General features: G+C 41.9%; 1 protein-coding gene across 2 annotated transcripts in view; it reads left to right on the forward strand.

The window, feature by feature from the left end:
- Nucleotides 1–2329: 2329 nt before the first annotated feature.
- The window catches only part of LOC132510509 (zinc finger protein 235), a 58708-nt gene continuing 45839 nt past the window's right edge, over nucleotides 2330–15198 (forward strand). Inside the window, exons 1-2 of one of the 2 annotated variants that reach the window (XM_060132699.1) lie at nucleotides 2330–2420; nucleotides 2726–2859. In XM_060132699.1, the coding sequence (XP_059988682.1) occupies nucleotides 2848–2859 (12 nt within the window). In that variant the 5' untranslated portion in view covers nucleotides 2330–2420; nucleotides 2726–2847. The remainder of the gene's footprint in view (nucleotides 2421–2725; nucleotides 2860–15198) is intronic. The other variant, XM_060132702.1, reaches the window with a different exon arrangement.

The raw sequence follows: 15198 nt of genomic DNA on the forward strand, positions 1-15198 counted from the left end.
CATTATTTATGTTGTAGTTTTTTTGGTTTTGTTGTTTTGTTTGCCATGCAGCATGCAGGATCTTAGTTTCCCCACCAGATATCAAACTGGTGCCCCCTGCAGTGGAAGCACGGAGTCTAACCACTGGACCACCAGGGAAGGCCCTATGTTGTAGTTTTTAACATAGTGATAATTTGTAGCCAAGGTTGGTAATGTCTTTCTTCCAGAGAAAATGTCATTTTCTTCCAACAGTTAGCTGTGAGGCCGTCAGCAATCCAGGATTTCCTTAATACACTCTCAGGGGATAAAGATGACTCAGAGTTGGGCTGAAAGTCTACTTCCCTTTTCACTCTTACTCTCAGTGTGCATTGCTTTGGAGTCCTCCACATAAAACAACAATTGAGGAAAAAGTTAAATGACAGATCCAGGAAGCTCTCAGACAGATCCACTATATGGGAATCCTACATGACAACTGATATAATTTCTTCAGTAGGTCAAGAAGATGCAGGAGAGTCACAAGACTTATGCAACAATCATGCAATGAATGGACGTGTTTTGATATTCAAAAAAACCAAGTGTGAAAGACTTTTGAAAGAAATTGGGACTTCAAATAAGGATAGAATAAATTAATATTAAGGAGGTATTATTAATTTTGTTCAGTGTGATAATATTGTGGTTATGCAAATAAATGTCCTTATGTTTTTGAGAAATATATGAAAATATTTTAGGGAGAAATGACAAGATGTCATGGATCTGTACTTTATTTCAATAATAAAAAAGGAAGAAAAAAGAGTTAGATGAAGCACATGGGGCAACACATCAATAACGTTTAATCTGTAAGATGAGTTTATGCACATTTAACTTTTTTCTCCACTGGTGTTTTTTAAAGTTTTCATAATAGAATATTTCATTCTTATGCAAGAGAAAAGTAGACAGGACAACCTTTCTGGGTTTGGGGTTTTGTGGGGTTTTTTGTTTGTTTTGGTTTGGATTTGGTTTTGGTGGTGGTAGTGTTTGTTGTTCTACAGTTTTTCTGGACTTGAGCCCATATCTCACAGGATAAATCATGGCCTCTCTGATTTCAGCTGGCTTGTGGAATACTAAAGCATGTTATTAATTTATTGGATTTACTGTGCAAAGATCAGGTTGGTAGTAGGTGATATAATATCTGAGATAAACTCAAAAAAGAAATATTCTCAAGATTTTATATAGGATTTACCCCTTTCAATATTGCAGTGTTTATTCCAGTTCCCTGCCAGTGCAGCTTTCATTCACTTTTAAAGTGAGAAATTAAAATCAAGGAAATGCTGGAAGTTTTTAATGTTTCTGCATTATGACCTGATGAACATTTGCCTTTTTGTGATTTCTTGGTACTTCGGAATCAACAGCCCACCCTAGCTGACACCGTTAAGAGTTCCAGATGCATCCAGGTACACATGGAACAAAGAAGGCAATCCAGTCAAGGTAAGACTGAGATCTTGTGTTCCTTAAATTGTTCAGTGCTGTTCAGGCCAATCCTCTTTCAAGATCTCCGTTTTTAACCCACACATCATCTCTATGATGATTTTTATTTTCTTTCCATATTTCAAGCTTCACTTTTCTCTCCTATACAACATATTTCCTTGACAACCGCTTATTAGTATAGTTATATGAGAAAGGCGGGGGGGGGGGCAGTGAGAAAAAGAAAAGGGAAAACTGGGCTCAATCAGCGGCACAGAATTCATCCAAACTGAACCCAATTATTTGTAACACCAAAGGGCTGCATGGCAGGAAGCACCCTCATGCAGCCACTCTGGAAACTGGTCTAGAAGATCCAGATCTAGAAAAAGAAACTTCTGTCCAGGCAAGCAGGTCAGTGGCACTCAGTCCACTGGAGCTCTGGGTTCTTTTGGAGACATTTGGGCTCCAGAACATGTCTGTAGAATATTTCCCCCTCCAGGACTCTGGGAAATTTAATATATGTACTCAGTGTAGTAATCCACATTTCCGCCCAGGAAGCCGAGGCTGTAGTCATTGTTGCTCAGGCGCTCCCAACGACTGCAAGCACTTTTGCACCAGGCAGGCAGGACCGTGGACAGCGCTCCCCCTCGGCATTCTGGGAAACACGTCTCAGGAGCTCCGAGTACTCGCAGGCACTTCCGCCCCGATGGGCGGGGCTGTGGATGTTGTCCTCGGGCGTTCTGGGAAGTGTAGTCCAGGAACTCCGTGTAGTCCCAGGCACTTCCGTTCCCAAAGGGCCGTGATGGGGAATTCTGGGAAATGTTGATCTAGGGCTCCTGGTAGTTGCAGGCACTTCCGGCCCAGGTGGGCGAGGTTATGACCATCTTTTCGAGTAATGATTGTCAGTTTCGCGTCCCGCCACCCTTCGGAACTTCCTCGAGTTGCTCTCGAGCAACAGCAACCCGGTTGTGAGTTTAAGGGGAAAAGCGGATATTTGAGATGTAAGGACGACAGTTTTAGTTCAGTTAGGCGAAGTCGTCTCGAGTTTGGGGAGATTCTCCTGTCCCGGAGTTGGGCGCGGGCCCTGGTTGCAGTCTTTCCCGCGCTCAGCTCCCCCAACTCGCCTCCCCCACCTGTCAGACACTTTCTGGCAGTATAACATTGGGCAAGTTATTTAATCTCTCTGTGCCTCTGTGTGCTCATCTGTTAAATGGGTTGATAGCAGTACCTTCCTAATAGCTTTGGAATGTCCTCTGTAGTTCATTAGGGCAATGGTGATATTTCACAGCCTCCTTTCCTTCCCCAGCCCTGACTTCACAGGAAGGACTTGCACCGAAGTGCAGGGGGTAAGTATCCCCTTGGCTCCTGGCCCAGGGCCCCACGTGAGTAGGACTTGGCATTCTTCTTCTGTAAAAGATGTTCACATAAATGGAAGAAAAGGTAGGTTGTGTATTTATTTTGTTGTGAGCGATGCCAGTAATTAAGCCTTAGTTGTTAAGTTCCAGTCTAAGGGCTTTATACAAATTACATTTAGAGTAGCCCTATGAAAAGTGTATTTACTGTTCAGGAATAGTAATACTTTAAAAAAATTACTTTAAAATTTTTTATTAATCTGTTTTTTAAAATAAACCTATAGCAGAACTAGCTTTTATGAGAAAACTGTATTTCCATATACATATTTAATGAGAAGAGTAGCGATGTTTTACATTTTTGCAAATCTCTTTAATTCTTGACTTTTTATAAGAAAAATAGCTGGATTTTCATGTTCTCTTGTGCTATCTGTTGTGAGATATTGTTTTAGTTAAAGTGATGAAGAAAATCCAGCCTCCCACAGTTATAGTTAGGAAAAAAAGGATTATTTTAATAGACCTTACAGATAATATTCTCCTTTGATACTGCACCCAAGAGCCACAAGTGATAGTTTCTTAAGGTTATGTGGAATCTGAAACCATATCAGAGTACTTTTTGTATTACATTACATTACAACCCTTTGGTCAGTTTTGTATTTTGTGTACTTTGAGTCTTTCATCCATTAATGTTTTATGAAATGATGCATCGCTCAATTGGAAAATGTTAATGGCCGAGTTTTACAGATATTTCAAATATTGACACATTTGATTTTACAAGATTTTAAAAAATCATATTTGTCAATACCATCACCAGTCTCATCAGAAAAGTTGTCTCTAAAGACCTTAAGTCTTTAAGCACTGGGAGGCTGTCAAGCTCTCAGTGATACAAGTTTTCCAAAATTCCGATACTTTGCTGCCAGTAATTTTCTTTGAAGTAACAGACTTGTTTTGTTCATTTCCAAAAGTTCTGCCAGATACCTAGATCTGAGCAACCATAGTTTGTCAGTTGTTCTTTCAAGAAAAGGGATGTTTTCCAGAAAGGAATGCCTAGTATTCCTGGTAACTCCAAGAATGGCCACAGCTGCCTTTTCTTGGGCCAACCATTGTTGTCAGTAAGCATATGCAGTAAGTAAGCATAAATTTTACTGTAGACTATCACAAGGACGTATACCCCAGGACTGAGATGCAGTAAAATTAATAACTTTTTTTTTTAATTAATAACTTTTACTGTTTCATCAGGAACTTTCTTAAGTGAAACTATCACTGTTTTTACTGTGAGTGAAAAGCAATAGAGAATACAGTGGGGCTTCCCTGGTGGCGCAGTGGTTGCGAGTCCGTCTGCCGATGCAGGGGACACGGGTTCGTGCCCCGGTCCGGGAAGATCCCACATGCCGCGGAGCGGCTGGGCCTGTGAGCCATGGCCGCTGAGCCTGCGCGTCCGGAGCCTGTGCTCCGCAACGGGAGAGGCCACAACAGTGAGAGACCTGCTTACCGCTTAAAAAAAAAAAAAAAAAAAAAAAAAAGAATACAGCAACTGCTTACATTTTTGGTGTCACTGCTTTGATTTATGCCAAGGTGCTAGCGATTTTAAACAGCATTCTTTTGCACCATCATTGTGATTACAGACAGCGAAAAAGACAACCAGTGCCTTGGTATTATTAGGAAAATAGTTTCGACCCTACAGACTCTCTGAAGGGGTCTCTGGGACCCCCAGGGGTCCACAGGCTGTCCTTTGAGAACTGCTGCTTTATTTCTTGGAGCATCTGCCAACTTTCAGAATATTCAAAAGTTGACATATAATTATTGCTAATATTTTCATGATCTAAGACACATGTCTTTAGAAACAAACCAGCACAAATGTGTGGCTCTTATATGTATCATATGGTAACTTTGATCATAATGATGATAATTATTAGCATCTGTTGGGCACTTCTTAACAGGCAGAGACTCTAATGCTTTGCAGGTATCAGTCTGCGTATTCCTCATAAGACCCTGTTGTTTTACAGATGAGGGAACAGACACACAGAGAGGTTCCTTGAACAATGGCTTATGCTGAGGGTCACACAGCCAGGAAATGGCAGAGCCAGAGTTAAGTCCCAGCAGCCTGGTTCCATTGCCTGGGCTCTTGGCCAGCATATTCTGCTTTCATTAGGACGTCAAGTAGGCTTAGATGTTTTTGAGGATGAGGTCAAAACCAGGAGAAAACATATTGAAGCAGAGGATGTTTAAGCTGAGAATAATTAAAGTCTAAAAGCTAGATGAGCAGGAAGAGGCCATGGTAAAAGAGGAACAGCCCAAGGAGAGGCCTGGAGGCTTTTGTGGGAAAGCAAGTGGAATACTAAGGCCAGAAATTCCGTGTGGTGAGAGGGAGAGAAAAGGTCTGACCTGGAAAGTTTCTGTGAATTGTGTGTTTATTTTAAAGGCACAGGGGAGCCATAGAGGTATGTCATGCAAGAACAAAACCACATTTCCATCTTAGGCAGAACCCTGGCAACGAGAAGGGGAGCTGATTGATTAGGGGCAATATTCTGAGCACTTAAGGCTCAGACTCCGGATCCAGACCTGCTAGTTTTGAGCTCTAACACTTACTCAGTGACCTTGGGCAAGTTACTTAATCTCTCTGTGCCTCAGGGTCAAAGATGTAAAATACAGACAATATCATTACATATTTCATGAGGTTATTGTATGGGTTAAAAGAGACTATATATATTGTATAGGTTAAAAGAGACTATATATATATATGGTGTTGGAGTCTGGCAAAAACTAAATATACGTAAGACATTTTATTTTGTAATATCAAGCATGACAAAAGCAAGAAGTTTTCAGAAGGAATATGTAGAGCACATAGAGATATTTCAAGGTATCCTCTTCTCTCTCACCCCCTTCACTTTGAAACTTGGATGCTATCTTACCTTTGAACAAACATAAATATTCTATACGAAGGCTTTTATTTTTTTAATTGAAGTATAGTTGATTTACAATGTTGCGTTTCTGCTGTACAGCAAAGTGATTCAGTTATACATACATACATATATACATGCTTTTTCATATTTTTTTCTATTATGGTTTATCATAGGATATTGAACATAGCTCCCTGTGCTATACAGTAGGACCTTATTGTTTATCCATTCTATATGTAATAGTTTGCCACTGCTAATCCCAAACTCCCAATGCATCCCTCCCCGTTGGCAACCACAAGTCTGTTCTCTCTGTCTGTGAGTCTGTCTCTGTTTGTAGATAAGTTCATGTGTGTCATATTAGATTTCACATATAAGTGATATCATATGGTATTTGTCTTTCTCTGTCTGACTTACTTCACTTAGTATGTTAAGTTCTAAGTCCATCCGTGTTGCTGTGAATGGCATTAGTTCATTCTTTTTTTATGGCTGAGTAATATTCCATTGTATATATATGTACCACATCTTCTTTATCCGTTCATCTGTTGATGGACATTTAGGTTGTTTCCATGTCTTGCCTATTGAAGACTACTTTTTAAATATCTGCTTGGGAATTCCCTGGCGGTCCAGTGGTTAGGACTCCGTGCTTTCACTGCCAAGGGCCTGGATTTAATCCCTGGTTGGGGAACTAAGATCCCACAAGCTGCACAGCACAGCCGAAAAAAAAATCTGCTTAACATGATTTCTTTATCCTTTGAATTCAGAATGTTTCAGCACAGGGAGGGGCTTATAAGAATTGCCTCTATTTTTTTTTTTTAAAGTTGATCTGGTAGATCTAAAATCAGGTCTGCCTTTCCACTCTGGGTATTTGCCTCCAGTGGCACTAAGAAACCATGATGCTTCTCTTTCTTCTTAGAGATTGCTCCACTGGTATCTATAATGGAGAGAAGAGGGAAGGTGGAAGTCAGGAGGCCTGGATGCTGGGCTTAGCTCCCTTCCTGGCTCGCTGGGAGCCCTTGGGCAGTTAGTTCCCTTACTCCTAGTGAGGCAGGTTGTGTAGGGGCTGGGAGCAAGGACTCAGGCCACAAATCATCTGGGTTCATCACCTAGTGCAGTGGTTCTCAGCCCTGACTGCATCCTGAAATCACCTGGGGAGCTTTCCAAAATTACAGATGCCTTGACAGATTCTAATTTAGTTTTAGCAGGGCCTAAGCATTTTTTTTTTTTTTTTTTTTGCAGTACGTGGGCCTCTCACCACTGTGGCCTCTCCCGTTGCGGAGCACAGGCTCCGGACGCGCAGGCTCAGCGGCCATGGCTCACGGGCCCAGCCGCTCCACAGCATGTGGGATCTTCCCGGACCGGGGCACGAACCCGTGTCCCCTGCATCGGCAGGCGGACTCTCAACCACTGCGCCACCAGGGAAGCCCCTAAAGTAACCAATTTTATATGGATGGGCTGACATTTGAGTGGGGAACCTGAAGGAAGGGAGGGGTCATCCACATGAGGGTTCCAGACACATTATAAGTCCATTTCCACAGTTGGCTTTCAGAGTTTGCATTGAGCCCTGCTCTCTTCATTCTCCCAGACTCTGTCTCTGTTGTAAAAGATTAGCTTCCAGGTTTTTACTTTTTTTTTTTCCCGGAATTTATGGAGCTCTGAATTACTGCTAGGTTTTTAAAACCACGTATGTTACCACATCAGCTTTCTTTCCCCTTAATTCTCATGGGAGAAATATCCCAGCAAGAGCTGAAGGACCACTCTCTGCTTTCACACTGCATTCCAGGCAGTGGGTGATAAAGGTACTTTGCTCCCAAGCTTGCAAGTTATTCCAACCATTCCAAGGCCTCACAGCCCCTTAGACATTAGCATAAGTTTCCAGTGTGATGTTCTAAGGCAAAAATGACTTTAAACTCTGTCTGAAAAATCCCCTGCTAATCCCATCTGTGAACATTTTATTAACTCTTTCGAGTAGGGCCCTGATGTCCAGATGTGTAGGTTGTGCAGCGTGGCCCTGATTCTGAAACATTCAGCTCAGCAGAGTTATGTAGAGCCTGTTCATCAAGCCCCTGCCACGACAACAGAAGAGACAACTTTTTTTTTTTGAAGTATAGTTGATTTACAATGTTGCGTTAATTATTGCCGTGCAGTAGTACATATATATACATTCTTTTTTAAAATATTCTTTTCCATTATGGTTTATCATAGGATATTGAATATAATTCTCTGTGCTATACAGTAGGACCTCATTTATCCATTCTGTATATAAAAGCTTACATCTGCTAACCCCAGCCTCTCACTCTGTCCCTCCCCCAACCCCCTCCCCCTTGGCAACCACCAGTCTGTTCCAGAAGAGACAACTTTTTTTTTTTAAAGATTTAATTTTATTTATTTTTGGTGCATTGGGCCTTCATTGCTGCACATGGGCTTTCTCTAGTTGTGGCGAGCGGGGGCTACTCTTCGTTGTGGTGCACGGGCTTCTCCTTGCAGTGGCTTCTCTTGTTGCGGAGCGCGGGCTCTAGGCGCGCGGGCTTCAGTAGTTGTGGCACAAGGGCTCATTAGTTGTGGCTCGCGGGCTCTAGCATGCAGGCTCAGTAGTTGTGGCGCACGGGCTTAGTTGCTCTGCGGCATGTGGGATCTTCCTGGACCAGGGCTCGAACCCGTGTCCCCTACATTGGCAGGTGGATTCTTATCCACTGGGCCACCGGGAAAGTCCCCAGGAGAGACAACTTTTTTTTTTCTTTTTTCGGTACGCGGGCCTCTCACTGTTGTGGCCTCTCCCGTTGTGGAGCACAGGCTCCGGATGCGCAGGTTCAACGGCCATGGCTCACAGGCCCAGCCGCTCCACGGCATGTGGGATCTTTCCGGACCAGGGCATGAACCCGCATCCCCTGCATTGGCAGGCGGACCCTCAACGACTGCGCCACCAGGGAAGCCCAAGGAGAGACAACTTTTAATTGACTGTTCTTACAGGGTGGGAAGTGAAGTTCTCAAAACAATTCCTCTGAAGTCATGTAACAGTGAGATGAAAAATTGAAAAAAAAGTCTCAAACGTTTAGGTGTCTGTCTAAATTTAGAAACTTAGGAATCATAGTAACAATAAACAGTTTAGAAATTTCTAAACCTGAAATTATTTTGGAGGTAATCAAGAACTCACAATAGTGGTGAGACAACTCATAGTCAATATCAATCTAGAAAAATAAGACTACCTGTCTAGAAATCTAGGTTGTGCAGAAATTTCCAGACATGTTTTAAATATCTAGATTTTAAACTTCTAGTTTTAAATATTGAATATTTAGACTATATAACATAAGCCCAAATGTGCTAGAGTATTGACTATGTTATTGGTTTTCATTAAAATTTCCACTTAATGCAACTACATCATTTATTATGTAAGATTCTACAGGACTTTAGTGAAACTCAGTTAAAAAAGAAGCGCAACAAGTTATCAGTATGTATCAAACCCAAAACCTCTCAGTCTAAAACTGACACACATGTTACTTAATTATCCCTTGTGACTTAATCTTTTCTATAGCACAAACTCTTCTAAACTCTGCCTCAAAATATTCTCCATGAAGGAGCACAACCTCTAAATACATGGTATTTCCATCTGCTTTTCTCATTGTAATTCCATTACCATAAGGAGTGAATTCTTTTGCCAAAACTTGTGAAGTTTCAGTCTTCATTGAGGTGGAATTTTTTGGTTGGTTTTCTTTTCATTTGTTTGTTTTTGTTTTTAGTTGTTTGTTAGTGTTGTCTTTTTTGTCACTTTGCAGCCAACTGATTTCTAATTTGGTCTTCAGTGGGTCTCACTTAATGCCAAGTGGAGCCTAGTGGACCACTTACTGCTTTCTGAAGCCTTGTAAATCAGAGAACATGTTACATGGTGAAAAATGTAAGCTGAACCTTCCCAGAGTTTATTAAAGTTTCCTTTTGTGTCCTAAGTGTGAAATCTTGAAATCTCTGAACAAGGCAGGTCACTTGTCCACATTTCTGAATTCTCTGTCCTCATAGGAGGCAACAAAGAAAGTGAGGTGGAAACAAAGAGCTTTCCTGCGAGCAGTTCTAGCAACAGCTTGCCAGTGATTTAACCAGGTGTCAAAAGTCTATGATAGATGGTTCTCATTTCCAGAAACGAGGCAATTCCTCCTGTAAGTATAGGCAGGAGCACTGGCTCAGTTTTCTGAAGACAAAAATCATATCTTAAACCATAAAGGGGGTGGTTCCAATAATGTAAAAAATTCAGCTTCCCTCCTCGTGAGGCTCGCATTCTTGGTGGAAAACATGTCTGACCCAAGCACAGGATAATAAGAGTAGATGTCAGCAAGTTCCCATGAAAAAAGAACCATGAGGGCTTCCCTGGTGGCACAGTGGTTGAGGGTCCACCTGCCGATGCAGGGGACATGGGTTCGTGCCTCAGTCCAGGAGGATCCCACATGCTGCGGAGCGGCTGGGCCCGTGGGCCGTGGCTGCTGGGCCTGCATGTCCAGAGCCTGTGCTCCGCAGTGGGAGAGGCCACAACAGTGAGAGGCCCATGTACTGCAAAAAAAAAAAAAAAAGAACCACGAAGTATGATTGGTGTGTTGGAAGCTTGGTTGTATCTTAGACCACTATGACATTCAGAGAGTTTGCAAAAGAGAGAAATCTCATAACTCCAGTAATTATGGAAAAGCCAGAATGAAGCTATTAACCAGTGATCAGCGCAGAATAATTCACACGCAAAGAAAAGCTGCCAGTGTCCTGCGTGTGCAAAAGCCTTCAGTAATGTCTCCAACTTTGATCTTCATCAGCGAGTCTGCTTCAGAAAGACACTTTACACATGTAGCAAATGCGGAGAGGCTTCTGTTACAGCTCAGCTCATTGTATTCGTTGGAGGCTTCACATGGGAGGAAAATGCTTTAGGTGTGGTAAGGGCTTCGTTCAGAGCTCACTAATATGGGAAAGGCTTCAGCTGTAGATCAGCACTTAGTGTTCACTGCAAAATCCAGACAGGAGAGAAACGCTATTAACTGTCGAGCGCGGTAGGGCCTTTGTTCACACCTTGCATCCTCAGGGCCATTAGAGAATCCACACTGAGGAGAAACCCATCAACCCTGATGTATGTGGGCGGAGCTTCCATCACGCACCCGCACAGAATGCTTACTGGAAAGTTCACGTGGGAGAGAAACTGTCCAAATGTGAGGAAAGCAGGAAGGGCTTCATTTGTAGCTCAAATCTTTACATTCATCAGGGGATTCCCCACGGGATAGAAACCCTGTAAATGTGAGGAATCTGGTAAGACCTCAGCCAGCTCTGACACTCCTAGGCCTATCATAAAATCCACACTGGAGAGCAACCGTGTGTATCCTAAGTAAGTGATGAGGGCTTCAGTCTTCAGGCCCGTCGAGTCCACACTGGAGAGAAACACATATGCGCCTGTGGGAAGCACTTCAGGAGAAACTCCCATTCTGAAATCCATCTGGTAGTCCATACAGGAGAGAATCCCTATTTTTTAAAAAAGAGCTGCTTCTATCAATTCATATTTTAAAGTTCATCAGAAGGCACTGAATTGAAGGAAACCTTACAAGCGTGAGGAGTAGGGGCAGGGCTTGAAGTTGGAGTTTGCGATGTCAGGTTCAGTTTTCTACCGGTGAGAAACCATACAAATGTAAGGAGTGTGGAAAAGACTTCAGTCACAGTGAAGATCTTAAAATTCATTGTAGGATCCACACAGGACAGAAACTCTGTAATTGCAAGGACTGTGGAAAGGGCTTCGGTCAGGCCATTCTGGTCCATCAGAGAGACAGCAGTGAAGAGAAAACATTCAGATGTGAGAAGTAAAGGGTAAAGACTGTGTCAGAATCTACAGCCTCAAGCCTGCCAGAGAGCCCATACTCGGGGTTGGGGACATGGGGAGAAAACCATCAAATTGTGAGGCGTGTGGGAAAGTCTTCACGGATTAATTGGAGGACGCACATGGAAGAGAAACACTATAAATAGGGGATGTGTATTGAGTGCTTCGGTGACACCTCAAGACCTCAGCTTCATCATAGTCTCCACTCTGGAGAGAAACCATGCAGATATGAAAGTGTATACAGTATGGTTTTCAGATGGTTCTTTTGACTCCAGAATCATCAGACTGTTCACACAGGAGAGAAGCCTTACCATTATGAGCTTGCGGTCGGCGCTTCAGTTGGAGATCACATTTTGTACATCATCACGTTTATCCAGGATGAATTTTGAAGAAGTGATGAGAGTGGGAGGAACTTTATGAGAGCATCCACGGAGGGAAACAGTTCTATGAAATGGTGTCTGTCAAAGACCTCAGCGAGGTCTAAATTCATCTAATCCTTTGGTCAAATAGGAGAGAAAATATTTTCATTAAAGTCTGTGTTTCAGGGACTTTCCCTGGCGGTCCAGTGGTTAAGACTCTGCGCTTCCACTGCAGGGGACACGGGTTCAGTCCCTGGACGGGGAACTAAGATCCCGCATGCTGCGTGGCCAAAACAAAATAAAGTCTGTGTTTCAGCCATAGCTCGACACATCCCAGTGGTTAAGAGCCCACACAGCAGAGAACCCTCGTAAGTGGTACACTAAGGACATCAGTCAGAATGGTGGCATTTATCACACATTACTCAGGAGGGAGGCCTTAGAAAGGATGACTAGGATCAGGTCCTTAAAAGTGTGATCATAGACATGCCAAAACTGATTTCCACTAGGATGTAAGCTCCATGAGGGCAGAGCTTTTGTTCACTGCTGAAGCCACACAGCATTGCTCAGTGCTTTGTAGGTGTGCTCAGAACTTGTTTGTTATATGATTAAAGAGAGAAAATGTATATAAAAGGGAGAAAATTATATTAGGTTCATCTGAAGAATTTCATATAAAATATATTCAGAAGAACCCAATGGTCTTAATAAAACTAATTCAAGTAGATAGTCAAAATGCAGAAGACCAATGGTACTACAATTCATCATCTAATTTGGTCTTACACTGGTATGTGATTGGCTCCTGTTATCTCCCCAGCCTTTGTTCTTATAGTGAGTGGGAAGATTTCGGGGCTGATCAAGGAAAAAGATATGACCAGGAAGTGGCAGTGGTACCCAATCAGGTTCAGCGGGATGGTACTTTGATAAGATTGCATGTGTGAAGGGAAGTCTCAGAGCATGAGACCTTACAGAGACTACAGTGGGTGGCCACCACCACCACTGAGAAGAGAAAGAGGGCAAGGGAACTTCTGGGGCAGGTGGGGATTGGAGGGGGGCTGCTTACAGGTCTAAGTGATGTCGCTCGGCAGTACAAGGCGGAGCCTTGGGGTCAGAGAACTCCGAAAGGCAGCAGCTGCTTAGGGTCTGTTATAGCGCCAGGGTTTGTCTTAATCTCTGGCTAGCAGATGTTGGATGCAATTTTGCAGAGTGTACAAAATAAGCAGGCTCCAAATGACTTAAAATGTGCTCATTTGGGCTGTATTAAAGTAATTGATTACATGAGGATTTCAGTTTGGCACCAGCAGGCTTTTGAGCTCATGGTCCCAGGCGGCTATAAAGAATTAAATAACATAGAACAACAAGGTCCTACTGTATAACACAGGGAACTGTATTCAATATCCTGTGATAAACCATAATGCAAAAGAATATGAAAAAGAAGATATATATATATATATATGTACACACACATGTATAACTGAGTCACTTTGCTGTACAGCAGAAATTAACATTGTAAATCAACTATACTTCAATTAAAAAAAATAAACAACATAGGGCCAATAAACAGGGGCTATCGTTGGCTAATTTACAAAACAGTTCTCAAATTGGGTTCTTAGTATTTGGGACTCTGTTTCATATTCCATCTCTTGTAAACAGTCTGAATTCAGCTATCCTTTATGATTTTTGTGATGGTATAGCCTGGCTAAAAAATTACTTTTGTTAATCTTTCACTAACTGGATACTCCATAACACTTAAATCTTTTGACCCCACTAGGGTGTTAAAGTAGAATTTTACTGTAACACTTAGAAAGTGTCAAAAGTATTTGCTAATGACAAAAGTTGTCACAGTAAACTTTAAACTGATAATTAGTTTTTTTATTCTTCATCTTTTCATTGAGGCTTTGATGTGATTATATTCAGAGTGCTATAGCATTTCTCCCATCAACATTTGTTAGGTAGGGCTGTGTTGGATTTGAAGAATATTAATTTTGTCAAGTTCCCTATCCAACGTTCCACCTCCTAATCCTCAAGAAAAAAAATTTTTTTTAATTGTTGCATGTGGTCATTTTATTTTCAAATGTTTCATTATTGGTGTAGGCTTGACATTCTTACACAGTTTTCTCTATGGGTAGCTGTAAAAAATGTATAAATTTCAGAGAGGAGTTAGTATATTTTGAAATGTTTAATGTGTATCTCTCTTCGACCTGCAAATCTTAGAACAGTAATTTAAATTTAAATTAGGAAATTTAAAGCATAGAAAAGATAAGTACCATGAATGATGTTACTAAGTTTTCAACAAGTGGATATAACGAGTGTTCCTCAATAAGAATTTGCGTAAGATTTGATATACTTTGATATGCTTTTAATAACATGGAGCTGTTAAAATGATGGCACAAACATGACGGGATATAATCGGATTTACGGAAAATAGGTTCTGTCTACAGATTAATATCAAAAACATGAACATATGTACGTGTGTATATGTGCATCAGATAGCATGTGAAGGACACCTTGTATAAACAACGACTTGTTCTGATAAGGATTTTATGGAATGTTTCTTCTACTTTTTAGATTTTGCAGTGAATGTCAGTTTACTCAAGCAATAAATCTGTGTAAAATGGGATCTCTGAAATTATCAAGTAAACTCACCCACACTCTTTCAAGTGAGGTCATCCCCCTTAGAGCTACAGAGCTGTGTTCTTATGGCTGCCTCTCCTCCTGGGGAGAATCTCGCCACTGCCTAGATTCGGGGGCTGGGACAGTGACCCGCTTCTCATGGAGTGCGACCTCTGCTGGATGAGCAGGATACTGCACTGGTCTTATTTGCCAGCCTCTCCTGGTTGATAAAACGATGTTCTGGAGTTGCTGCTTCCTGATGATACGGAAATAAATGGAACCAGCACAGAACCGGAGGGCACCTTGGTTCCACCTAGGTCATGAGGCTACTCATTCTCTTTAGGCTTATAGCTCTTAGGAGCGACAGCATTTTCTGCTTAGCAATTCTGTTTCATTTTGAGTATTTTCCTCCTGTGGGGCAATACTGTCTGAATTCATGCTCATCCTTCCTTTTGCCCTGACAAGTAAGTGATGTCTAGCTTCAGTACAGAACTGTTGGCTTGCTATTAGTAAGTAGAAAGTGCTTCTACTTACTTCTGTGTTCCTGTTTTGTAGAGGAAAAGTTCAATATCAATGGATTCTTTTGCTTTTATGAGTAGCTTGTTCTTTCTGCTTGGAGGGTTCTAAGATTTTCACTTCAACCTTAGAATTCCAAAATTCTGCCAAGATGGGAATTTTTTGTTTTCTCATCAATCCAGGCATGACCTTTGGTAGCCTTATCAGTCTGCAGCGTTGTT

This window comes from Lagenorhynchus albirostris, chromosome 19, assembly GCF_949774975.1.
Source record: "Lagenorhynchus albirostris chromosome 19, mLagAlb1.1, whole genome shotgun sequence".
Lineage (NCBI taxonomy): Eukaryota > Metazoa > Chordata > Mammalia > Artiodactyla > Delphinidae > Lagenorhynchus > Lagenorhynchus albirostris.